Source organism: Mesocricetus auratus, unplaced genomic scaffold, assembly GCF_017639785.1.
Source record: "Mesocricetus auratus isolate SY011 unplaced genomic scaffold, BCM_Maur_2.0 Super-Scaffold_6730, whole genome shotgun sequence".
Taxonomy (NCBI): domain Eukaryota; kingdom Metazoa; phylum Chordata; class Mammalia; order Rodentia; family Cricetidae; genus Mesocricetus; species Mesocricetus auratus.
The window spans coordinates 17,632,682-17,645,298 of record NW_024429184.1 but is presented as its reverse complement, the minus strand read 5'-3'; the positions used below and the strand labels follow the sequence as shown (position 1 = coordinate 17,645,298).

The window sequence follows — 12,617 nt, the reverse complement described above, 5'->3', positions numbered from 1 at the left end:
AGGGGCTGAAGAGGAGACTCAGCAGAAGAGTATTGGCTGTTCTCCTAGAGGACCTGGGCTTGGTTCCCAGCACCCACATAGGAATCTGTGACCACCTGTAACTCAAGTTCCCGGGGATCTCATGCACTCTTCTGCACAAGTCACACACATAGTACATACACATGCACATAGGCGAAACCCCCATACACGTAAAATTTTAAACAAAAACAATATTTAAATTAAATAAAAGATAAATGAGAAAAATAGTTATGTTAACGATAGAGAATAGTTGGGTATATGGATATTCACTATAAAATTTCAAGCTTGTTTTTTGAATTATATATTTGTTGCTTCAGGGGCTTGTTTTTAGACCAGGCCTGGCCTGGTTGCTGGGATTACAACATGCACTACCATATCTGGCGATAGGTTTAAATTTTTCATAATAAGAAGTTGTGGGTGCAGAGCTGAGTGTGATGGTATATGCCTTTAATCCCAACACTCAGGAGGCAGAGGCAGGTGGGTCTCTATGAGTTTGAGACCAGCCTGGTCTACAGAGCGAGTTCTAGGACAGCCAGGGCTACACAGAGACACCCTGAATCAGAGGGAAAAAAAAAAAAAAGAAGTTGTGGATACAGATAAAGCCAGATAATCTTTCTGCTCTGATGCCTGCCCTGATGCTTGTTAGGACTGTAGGGTCTTCCTTGGCCTTTGATCCTGATCACCCACTCTATCTGCCAGTCTCTGTCTTGAAAGCTGTCATGGAGTCTTGTCTAAGTCACCCTAAAACTCATATTGGAGAAGTTTTAGATGACAGTGTGTACAAAGTAGTTTTGTTCTAGTCAGGAGGAGAGCAGTGTTGATGAGGATAGTTCTGAAAAGGGACAACAGGAAAGTCAGGTTCACACCACAGAATTAGCTACATTAGAGCTTGCAGCTCAGTGGCATTCAGTACACTCCATGTTATTTAAACATCATCCTATCATGTGCCAAAAATATCTCCCTTACACCAAAGGAAGCCGTGTACTTCTTAAAAATTCAGTCTTCATTCGGCCTTCCCAATATAACCACTATCAACTTCAGTCTCTGGATTAGTATATGTGAACAGTTATATAATGTATTCTTGGTTTATTTCACTTAGTATTTTTGTGTTTGAAGTTTGCCACTTTTATGGCTAATAGTCTGTTTTATCAATATGTACTGCGTTTTATTTATCCATTTATTAGTTGATACCTATTTAGGTGATTTCTGCTTTTTGGCGACTGTGAATAATGCTATTATAAAACTTACGCACTGGTTTGTTTTTTCTTTTTTAGATAGGGTTTCCATGTTTAAGGTGGCCTTTGACTCACTCTATAGTCAAGGATGCCCTTGACTTTCTGATCCTCCCAGCTACCTCCCTAATGCTGACATTATAGGCATGTACCATTATGCCCAGTTTAAAAAAATTATTGTTTGCCGGGCGGTGGTGGCTCACACCTTTAATCCCAGCACTCGGGAGGCAGAGGCAGGCAGATCACTGTGAGTTCGAGGCCGGGCTGGACCGATAGCCTCCAAAACAATACAGAGAAACCGTGTCTCGTAAAAAAAAAAAAAATTATTTATTTCTATTGTCTGTGCACTGGTGTTTTGCATGTATGTGTGTGTGAGGGTGTCAGATCCCCTGGACCTAGAGCTCCAGACAGCTATGAGCCACCATGTGGGTGCTGGGAATTGAACCCAGGTGCCCTGGAAGAGCAAACTATGCTCCTAACCACTGAGACATCTCTTCAGCCCTGGTTGTTTGATTGGTTTGTTTGCTTTGAGGTAGGTTTTCTCTGTGTAGCTCTGGCTGTTCTGGAGCTAGCTCTGTAGACCAGGCTGGCCTCAAACTCAGGGATCAGCCTGTTTCTGCCTCCCGAGTGCTAGGCTTAAGGTATATGCCACCATACCAAGCTGTATACCCAGCTTTCAAACAAGTTTTTGTTTAAAAGATTTATTTTTTTATTATAGTGTTCTGTCTGCATGTTTGCCTGCATGCCAGAAGAGAGCATCAGATCTCATAGATGGTTGTGAGCCACTATGTAGTTGCTGTGCATTGAACTCAGGACCTCTGGAAGAGCTCTTAACCACTGAGCTATCTCTCCAGCCCCGTAATAGTAATAATTTATTTTATGTGCATTGTTGTTTTTGCCTGCATGTCTGTGTGAGGGTATTGGATCTTCTGGAACTGGAGTTACAGACAGTTATGAGCTGCCATGTGGGTGCTGGGAATTGAACCAGAGTCCATTGGAAGACAGTCAGTGATTTTTAACTGCTGAGCCATCTCTCCAGCCCCTAAGTAACTTTTAAACTTTTTGATTTTATTTATTTTTGACACAGGGTCTCGCTCTGTAGCCAAGGCTAGCCTAAAGCTCACTATTTGTAGCCCAGGCTAACCTTACACTTGTGCTGGTCCTCTTGTCTCAGCCTCTTGTTTCAGTGCTGAGTGAAACACAATACTCAATACTGCTTTATGATTTTTGAGGATATACGTAGGGCTGTCCTAGGGTTCCCTATGCAACTAAAGATAACCTTGAACTTCTGAGTTCTGGGATTACAGGTGTAGACATGTATCACCACATTTGGTATGCAAATTCTAGCCCTACCAGGGCTATACAGTGACACACACACACACACACACACACATTTGTCATAACATTTATAATAGGTGGGTCTTTGATTTTCATTTCCTTAATGGCTAATGATGTTATGACCATTTGTGTGTGTGTGTCTTTGGGGGGAAAGATCTCTCTGGGTCATTTGAACTTTTTAAAAAGTGGGTTATTGGTCTTTCTGTTGTCAGTTTGTAATATCTATCTAAATCTTAGATGCTTTTGAGATACGTGATTTGCAAATACATTTCCATCTTGTAAGTTGTTGCCATTTCTTTATGGTGCCTTTCATTTTCATACACAAAGGTTTTTTTTTGTTTTGTTGAGTCCAATGTTTTCTGCCTTTTGTGTTTGCCTTAAGGGTCCTGACCTTTTTATTTTGATTTTTTCTTTTTGGTGGGGATTGAACCCAGCGCCTCTCACACATGGTAGAAAAATGCCATAACACTAACCTAATTCTCTAGTTACTTTCGAAAGTGTGTATAAGACATGGAATCACACTGCATCTTTTCTCTTTTGTGTGTGGTGCTAGCATCACTTGGGCCTTCAACAGGCTCCAGAGGCACCCTACCACCAAGTGAGTCTCTAAAGGCCATTTGAATTTTTATTGGGTACATATATACTCCATCTATGAAAAATAATTACACCTTTTCTCTACATCCTTACCCATGTATTCATTTGACATGTGTAAATAATATTTTAAAAGCATTTTCATCTGTAATTTATTTATATTATTACATCTGTGTTTCTTCAGTCTATAGTCACTCATAGGTATGTTGAGTGAATGTTCACATCTTTTGTATGTTTTTTTTTCTTTAACTGTCTGTAACAGATGCTACATTTATGTGCGACAAGCGGTGTAACAAGAAGCGATTGTGTGGGCGGCATAAATGTAACGAGATATGCTGTGTGGTAAGTGGACATAGCGCTGGGTGATGACATTGGATTCCATTCCTCTGGAAGCCTCTGCCCTCTGCAATGTGACCCAGGCTTAGAAGTCAACAAGAGGGGCCCCTAAACAGCAGTCAGAGCTTTCAGTCCCGTGCGCACTCAGCAGACACAGCCTTTTTAGGCTTTTAGAGGCACATACTGCACAGAGGGAGAGGAGGAGTGGAGAAGGCCTCCAACCCCAGTCCTAAGAAACTTCACTTTTTCTTTTTCTTGTTTTAGTTTTGTGGGTGTGTACCTGTTTTGGTCAGTGTGGGGTGTGTATACATGAGTGCAGGTGCCTGCAGAAGCTAGAGGTGGGTGTCAGAGCCCTCTAGGATTGGAGTCACAGGCAATTGGGAGCCACCTGACGTGGATCCTCTGCAAAAATAGTAAATTCTCTTAACTATTGAGCCATTTCTCCAGCTCCAAGACAACTTTAGAATGGTCCTTTGGAGTAACAGTTTTCCCAGCATAGACTGGCATGGACTTAGCAACCTGAGCTTTGGGTTTCATGTATTCATTGGACCATATCAGAGGCCAAAATGAGTATGCTGCGTTTTGTTTGTTTTTAAATAGAGGTTCTCCATTATATTGCCCAAGCTGGCCTAGAGCTTGCCTTGTAGCCCAGGCTGACCTTGTACTTGGGTGGAGTCTCCTGCCTCTGCCTTCCTAGTGCTGAGATTACTAGTGTAAAGATACCATGCCTGGCCGACTATGGCATTTTTTTTAAAGACACAAGTTTCATTTATATAAAATGTTTCTGTAGAATTAATTGTAGAACCACTAGCTGGCATTGATATTGCCTTATCTATATGTGTATACATACGTGCGTAATGAGATGTTGTATGATACATATTAATAAGGCAACATGTATGTGTACATGATTATGTATATACAAAGTGCAATAATAACAATAACAAGGTAGTATAAATGAATATTTGTATATATGTTATTCACATACATAGGCGAATAAACTGCAGTGTTCCATTTTCTTTTTGAGACAGTCTCACTGTGCAGCCCTAGCTGGCAGTCAGGTGAGTAAAGTGCTTGCCTCACAAGCATGAGGACTTGCATTTGAACCCAGCACACATTAAAAACGCTGGGCGTGCTGGAGGACCAAGAAGGCTGAGTCTGATGAAGCAAGACTTTGCTGATACACTCCTCCTAGACATGGGGGTAGAGAGCAGCAGCCCTTACAGGAGAAAGCCAGAGCTGGCTGTACTACCCAACATTTTCCGATGTCTTTGCCCTTTTTTTTTTTTAATTAACATCTATTGAAGAGAAGTGGGTATACTTATTCAACACTGTTTTAAAAAAAATGCTGGGCATAGTGATGAGTGCTGATTCCCAGTAGTGGGGATCCAGAGGCGGGAGACTCCCTGGGCCTTGCTGGCGAGCTGCTCTAGCCTATTGATGAACTCCAGGTTAGTGAGAGACCTATCTCAGGAGGTGCTCTGAGAGTCACACCCGAAGCTGGCCTCTGGCCTCCACATTCCCGCACACATGTACCTAACGTCCATCTATGAAAACCTTTGTCCTGACAAATGAAGAGCGATGGCATCGTGTTTTATACCAAGGTTGATAAGTCAATGACTGGAAGCCGAAAGACTTGCTCTATCAGAGCTCAAACAAAAGCAGGAAGGTGGTACAGTAAAGCTCATCTACACAGTACCCAGCTTCAATAAGTGTCTTCCTCATGGCTAATCCTCTGTCATTCCTCTCTTCCCCTCCTCCCTTCCTCCCTTGATGCTTCTGAAGCCCTTCCCACGCATCCTTCCATTCAGAAATGTGTGGAGCTTTGTTTTAATTTTGTTTGTAAAATGGCAAAACAATCATGAACAAATAGAAATCTCTCCTTAGGACAAGGAGCACAAGTGTCCTTTGATTTGTGGGAGGAAACTCCGTTGTGGCCTTCATCGTTGTGAAGAGCCTTGTCATCGAGGGAACTGTCAGACCTGCTGGCAAGCCAGTGAGTGCCTTCACTGTATACTTAAGGCTTCTGCACGGAGCGGGTCACCGAACCACGTGGCTTTATTTTCAGCCCTTGGAGGTTCAGATCTCGTCAGTTTGAGGCTAGCCTGGTCCACATAGTGAGTTCTAGGACTACATATAGCCAGAGCTACATAGAGAAACCCTGCCTCAAAAATACAATTTCTACCAGGCGTTGGTGGCGCACACCTTTAATCCCATCACTTGGGAGGCAGAGGTGGGCGACTGTCTGAGTTCAAGGTCAGCCTGGTCTACAGAGCAAGTGCCAGGACAGGCTCCAAAGCTACACAGAAAAACCCTGTCTTGGGGAAGAAGAAAAAAAAACCATAATTTTCTGGCATATTTTGAGCAATTGATTTGCTTAAATTGATAGAATTTTTTAACCTGAGCCTTACTATTTCAAACGTGTCAAGGCTTTTTAGTTATTCTTAGCCAAACATGTAGTACATCCTAAATGACAGTACAGGGAACAGCAAGGCAGAGGCAAGAAGATAGCAAGTATGTGAGTACAAAACCCTGAGTTCAGCCCCCAGAACTAGATGGAAGCGTGCGTGCGTGCGTGCGTGCGTGCGTGTGTGTGTGTGTGTGTGTGTGTGTGTGTGTGTGTGTGTGTGTGTGTGTGTGTTCGCTCGCACTTTATTATATCCGTGTATATCCCAAACTCAGGAAGTCGTGTTTTGTTTCCTCAGGTTTCGATGAACTAACCTGCCACTGTGGCGCCTCTGTGATCTACCCCCCAGTTCCCTGTGGGACTAGGCCTCCTGAGTGTTCCCAAACCTGTGCCAGAACCCATGAATGTGACCACCCAGGTGAGTCACAACACCTCACAGCCTCCTCATCCCTGTGGTTTGGAATGTGCTGTGGCCATGTGGGCTGGCTGCCGAGCTCACTGCTTCTCTGAAGGCCTTTCTTACATCCATGACTCCACACCATGCTCCTTTTTTAGTCCAGAGAACAGGTTGGGAAGAAGCCCTAGCTTGTTTGTTTCAGAGATTTTTCTTCCTTTGTTGCCTCTACTTTTGATACATATTAACATTCTTTTTTACAGAACTAAAAATAATTTAGTGAAACCAACTCCTGAAAAGTCACATACACACAGCCAATAAATAAGTAAATATAAAGAATCTTTTTTTTTTCCCAAGACAGGGTTTCTCTGTATTGTTTTGGAGACTGTCCTAGAACTAGCTCTTGTAGACCAGGCTGGTCTCGAACTCACAGAGATTGCCTGCCTCTGCCTCCCGAGTGCTGGGATTAAAGTCTCGTGCCACCACTGCCCAGCTTAATTTAAAGAATCTTAAATCCGGTCTTTGTTAGAGAAGCAATATGTTTATTAGGTAAAATTAAATTATAAAAAAAAATTAAATCTGAGCCGGCCGTTGTTGGCACACACACTTGGGAGGCAGAGGCAGGTGGATCTCTGTGAGTTCGAGGCCATCTTGGTCTACAGAGTGAGTTCCAGGACAGGCTCCAAAGCAATACAGAGAAACCCTGTCTCAAAAAACAAAAAATAAAAACAAAAAAAAAATTAAGTCAGGCTTGAGAGATGGCTTATCAATTAACAGCACTGGTTGTTCTTCCAGAGGACCCAGGTTCAATTCCCAGCAACCACACGTGGTAGTTCACAACTGTCTACAACTCCAGTTTCAGGGAATCTGGCACCCTCAACACAGATATACATGTAGGCAAAACACCACATAAGATAAATTAATTTTAAGAAATTTAAATCGAGGGGCTGGAGAGATGGCTCAGTGGTTAAAAGCTGTTCTTCCAAAGGTCCTGAGTTCAATTCCCAGCAACCACATGGTGGCTCACAACTATCTCTAGTGGAATCTGATGCCCTCTTTTGGCATAAAATCATACATGCAGATAAACCACTCATACTTAAAATAAATGAGTCTTTAAAAGATTTTTTTTATTTTTAATTATGTGTATGTGTGTGAGTATGTTCATGAATGCAGAGGCCAGAAGTGGGTGTCAGATCCCCTGGAGCTGGAACTACAGGCAGTTGTGATTTGCCTATTAAGAGTCCTAAGAGGGGCTGGAGAGATGGCTCAGAGGTTAAGAGCACTGGCTGCTCTTCCAGAGGTCCTGAGTTCAATTCCCAGCAACTACATGATGGCTCACAACCATCTACATACAATTCAATCTGGTGCCCTCTTCTGGCATGTAGGCAGAACACTGTATATGTCATAAATAAATCTTTAAAAAAATAAAAATAAAACTGGGTGATGGTGGCACATACCTTTTAAAAAAAAAAAGAGAGAGACCTAAGAACTGAGCCTTCCATTATGTCCCCTTTTTAGAGTTTTGTATCTCAATGCATATATATCATGTATGTTTGCCTTTTTGTTAGATTTAAAGTGAGGTCTTATTGAATGTAATGATTTTAAATTTGCTTCTTTTTTTTTGTGGGTTTTTTTGGTCGTTGTTTTTAGTTTTTTGAGATAGAGTTTCTCTGTGTAGCCCTGGCTGTCCTGAAACTCAATCTGTAGACCAGGCTGGCCTTGAACTCACAAAGATTCGCCTGCCTCTGCCTCCTGAGTGCTGCAGTTAAAGACAAGTACCACCACCACCGCCCGGCTAGATTCTTAAATTTTATTTTTGTGTGTGGGTGTTTTGCCTTTGTGTATGTCTGTCTTTACTTATACTAGTTGCGTATTATTACCAGACCCTCTGGAACTGGAGTTGCCAGTGGTTGTAAGCTGCCATGTAGATGTTGGGAATCAACAGCATTGGTCTAAGCTTCCTGCAGGCCGCAAGTCCAGTCTCAGGTCTTCTTTGCAATTTGTCTGCTGGCTTTATTGTTCACTCTGAGAAGGAGGAAGGGACCAAGGGGCCTAGTGAACCTGGTCGGTTTCAGAGACTTCCTGAAACTGTGCTGAGTTGTTTACCTTCCTGCTTGAGGAGTTTCCCTCTAGAGTAGAATGTTTCCGTCTCAGTGGAAACCGGTACACAACAGGGGCATTGTTTCATTTACTAGGCCCCTAAGAAATAACTCTGGACCCCAGATCTGATACCTTCCCTAAGGCTAGCCAATGTGATTTGAACTTAAGTTAGATGACTGTCTCTCAGTTTTTTTAAGTTAATATAGTAAAACAGAACTAAGAAAATTTCCCTTTCTTGGGAGACTTTGAATGGTCTTTCTGGCATGGTTTGTAAATTCCTTTCTTGCTACTTATACCAGCATAAGGTGTCCAGACCAGTTCCCACCCAGCCCCTCCTTTCCACCAACTTGCAAGAATTACAGATGCTGTTCAAATCCTGCTGGGTAGTATCCTTAGTAAGAACTTATAACCTATAAATTGTGGTGTTTTGACTTTTTTATTTAGCATTCATTTTTTTTCTTTTTTGGTTTTTTTTTGGGGGGGGGCGGTTTCCGAGACAGGGTTTCTCTGTGGCTTTGGAGGCTATCCTGGAACTGTCTCTTGTAGACCTGGCTGGTCTCAAACTCACAGAGATCCGCCTGCCTCCGCCTCCTGAGTGCTGGGATTAAAGACATGCACCACCAACGCCCGGCTGGCTTTCATTTTCTTGAGTGTCTTTTTGAATATCCAGCATGGTGTCAGTCAGAGGGAATTTGAGAGAATGAAAAAAATCTCGCGCGTTACTAGAGTCTTGTGTTCCTGAGAGTTAGAGAATAGTGGTCACATATGTTTACATGTGGTTGGGCCAGGTAACAAGGCAGCAAGCCTTGTGTTGGAGACCTAAAATGCATCGGGGAGTAGGAAGCTCGGAACAGAATACTTACTTAATCTGAGGCACTGAAAGTAATCAGTAGAAGCAGTTTAAATCATTTTAAAATGTATTCTGTGTGGATGGTATTTTACCTACATGTGTGTCTGTGCACCCCTTGCGTGCTGGTGACTGGAGGCCCAAGAGGGCATTAGATTCCCTGGAACTGAACTAAGAATTGTACCCATGTCCTCTGGAAAAGCAGCCATTTTAAGTGTTCAGCCATCTGTGCACAACAGTAGAATCATTACATAGACTATATAACAGGTGTCTGGACAGTTTCAGTGTCAAACACAGAAGCATAGGCAGACCAAGTGACTGTCTCTCGGGCATGGTGAGAAGACTGCCTTGTTTCTGGAATTCGGCATACCTCTTCTCATCTCCCTTAACTTTTTTTTCCATGCCAGCTCATTTTTCTTTCTTTTTTCCTTTTTTTAAGATGTGTGTATTTGGTACATGTATAGGTGCCAGAATAGGTAAGAAGAGGACATTCAGTTCCCTAAAGCTGGAGTTATAGTCAATTGTGAGTCACCAATGTGGGCGCTGGGACCCAAATTTGAGTCCTCTGGAAAAGCAGCCATCTTCCTAGCCCCAGATCTCATTTTCCAGGACTCAGATATAAAGCCAGGTCTGTTTCTACTTCCTTGTGACCATTTAGAGTATGTCCTCACTAGAATTTGAAAGTCTGATATTACACACCATTTGTAACATGCTTATGGTATTTGTGACCTTATTCAGAAATTATTCCTAAAGTCACGTTTCTGTTTTTGCAGTGTATCACTCTTGTCATAGTGAGGAGAAGTGTCCCCCTTGTACGTTCCTGACTCAGAAGTGGTGCATGGGCAAGCATGAGGTAAGTTTTCTCTGTCCTGGGTGTCCTTTGTTCCAGTTAGAAAGTTTAATATAGTCCAAGAAGCAGAAGCTTCCTGCTAACACCTTTAACACTTTGATGTTAAGATATGCATATAATAGAATTTACCATGGGCTGGCAAAGTGACTCAGCTTAAAGATACCATAACAAACCTGACAACCTGAGTTTAATCCCTTTAACCTACATGAAAGGTGGAGGAGAAAATTAGCTGCATAAAGTTGGCCTCTGACCTTCATTCACATGGATGCCATAGCTCACATGCATGCACACATACAGTAATAATAAAGTAAAATACGTTTTTGAAATTTATTTTAATTACATGTGTATGAATGTTTTTGCCTGCATTTATGTCTGTGTACCCTGTGTGTCTGGTGTCCATGGAGGCCAGAAGAAGACATCAGATCCCTTGGAACTGTGGTTACAGATGATGTTGTGAGCTGCCATGTAGGTGCTGGGGATCAAACTTGGGTCCTCTAGAAGAGCAGCCAGTGCTCTTAACTCTAAGCTATCTCTCTAACCCTGTTCTATTTTAAAATCTGGTTGCAGCCAAGAAATACAGCCGAGTTGACCATGAGAGCACATGATGTGTTTAAATACTAGGTTGCCCAGCATGGACTAGATAGTCACTGGCCTAGGAAAAGTGTTTCAACAACAGTGCCCAGGTTTAAAGACAGCCTCTACCAGCTGCCTTTCCTTAGACCTTATGTAGGTTTTTACCCTAATTACTGGGCCATACGGCCTCTACCACTGGACACCTTCATTCTTAAACTGTAAGCCATGCTTGGCTAATTGCTATGAACTCTTTTAAACATATTTTTTATGTTTAATTGTGTGTGTGCAGTGCAGGTGCCCTCAGAGGTCAGAGACATTGAATCCCCTGGAGCTGGAACAGGAAGTTGCAAGTCCCTGACTTAGGTGCTGGGGACTAACTCGGGTCTTCTGGAAGAGCAGTGTGTGCTCCTGACTGTTCAACCATCTCTTTAGCCATTTTTTAAGGGCATAATTGGGCCAGCAAGATGGCTCAGTGGGCGGGGGCACTTGCTGACAAATCTCATGACCTGAGTTTGCTTCCTAGAGTCCACATGGTGAAAGGAAACAGCCAACTCCATATGTTTGTCCTCTGGCTTCCATATATGCACATATATGTATGTGCACATGGGCACTCAAATACACATACATAAATATGAAGGATGGATATAATCAAAATACATCGCATGTGAAATTTTCCTTTTTTGAGACAGGGATTTTTTTGTGTAGCCCTGGCTGTCCTGGAACTAGCTCTGTAGACCAGGCTGACCTTGAACTCAAATCTGCCTGCCTCTGCCTCCCAAGTAGTAGGACTAAAACTGTGTGATACCACCACTAGACTCGGTATGAAATTCTTAGAGAGTGTATTTTAAATATTATGTAAATAGAGGCAGGAGAGATGGCTCAGCTGTTAGGAGCACTTGCTGCTTTTCCAGAGGACTTAGGTTCAGTTCCCAGCACCCACATAGCAGTTCAGAGCCATCTGTCACTCCAGTTCTAAGGGATCCTTTGTCCCCTCTGACATGAAGGACATAAGGCATGCATGCATGCATGCAGACAAGACTTATACGGGTAAATAAATAAATAGAAATTTTAGGTGTTGATGTATATTTAGGAGTCAGCAAGGTGGTTTAGTGGATAAAGGTGCTTGCCAGGCTTGGCAGCCTGAATTCAGTAGTAGAGCGTATGGTAAAAGAGACCCAGCTTTCTCCAATTGTCCTCTGACCTCTACACAGGCAGCGTGGCACATATGTGATCACACACACACACACACACAAGTTACAATTTGTTAGTGCATATTTATTACAGATAGCTAAGAAAATACTGTTCTGGTACAAAAACAGTTTCTTTGTTTGCTATGCTGGGGATTAATCCAAGGGCTTTGCACGCGTTGGGTGTGTTGATTAGTTTTGAATAACACAACTTAATACACCCTAGAATGACCAGAGCAGAGAGTTTTAATGAGAAATTATTTAGACTGATTAATTAGCCTGTGAGATTATCAGTTCTTAACTGATGGGAAGCCAGTTTCCTTCGGCACACGGTCCTGACCATGTAAGGGTGGAGAGACCAGGCTGGGAGCACTCTCTCCTTCTGTGATGGTGGATGTGGTGTAACCAGCTGCTGAGTTTCTCCCCTGCTCATTTTAGTAATGGATTTTAACCTGCAATTGCAAGCCAAAAACCACTGGGGTTTTCCTTAGGCTATTCTGTCACAGCAACATAAATGAAACTAGAGCCAAAATCAGTACTGAGGAATAAGGTTGTTGCTGTGATAAACCTGGCCATGTTTGAGGGGGAGGAATATATATGGGAGGCTCTAGAACTGGGCTCCACAAGCCATTGAATGCTGTTGACAGAGCTAAATGGGCTGTTCTAGTAGGTGCTTGGAAGAAATGTGTTCCCTTTGAGTCTGGTTCTTGAGGTTTCAGCTGGGAGCAAGGACTTCAGCAGGAATTG

General features: G+C 42.7%; 1 protein-coding gene and 1 non-coding gene across 3 annotated transcripts in view; both read left to right on the top strand.

Annotated features, from left to right (window-relative positions):
* Nfx1 (nuclear transcription factor, X-box binding 1) overlaps nucleotides 1-12,617 on the top strand; it is a 63,038-nt gene that overhangs the window by 31,729 nt on the left and 18,692 nt on the right. For both annotated transcript variants that reach the window (XM_040740142.1, XM_040740150.1), the window contains exons 12-15: nucleotides 3,442-3,521; nucleotides 5,400-5,508; nucleotides 6,218-6,337; nucleotides 10,034-10,113. In XM_040740142.1, the coding sequence (XP_040596076.1) occupies nucleotides 3,442-3,521; nucleotides 5,400-5,508; nucleotides 6,218-6,337; nucleotides 10,034-10,113 (389 nt within the window). The remainder of the gene's footprint in view (nucleotides 1-3,441; nucleotides 3,522-5,399; nucleotides 5,509-6,217; nucleotides 6,338-10,033; nucleotides 10,114-12,617) is intronic.
* LOC121139052 lies at nucleotides 4,647-4,773 on the top strand. Its single transcript, XR_005875907.1, has one exon.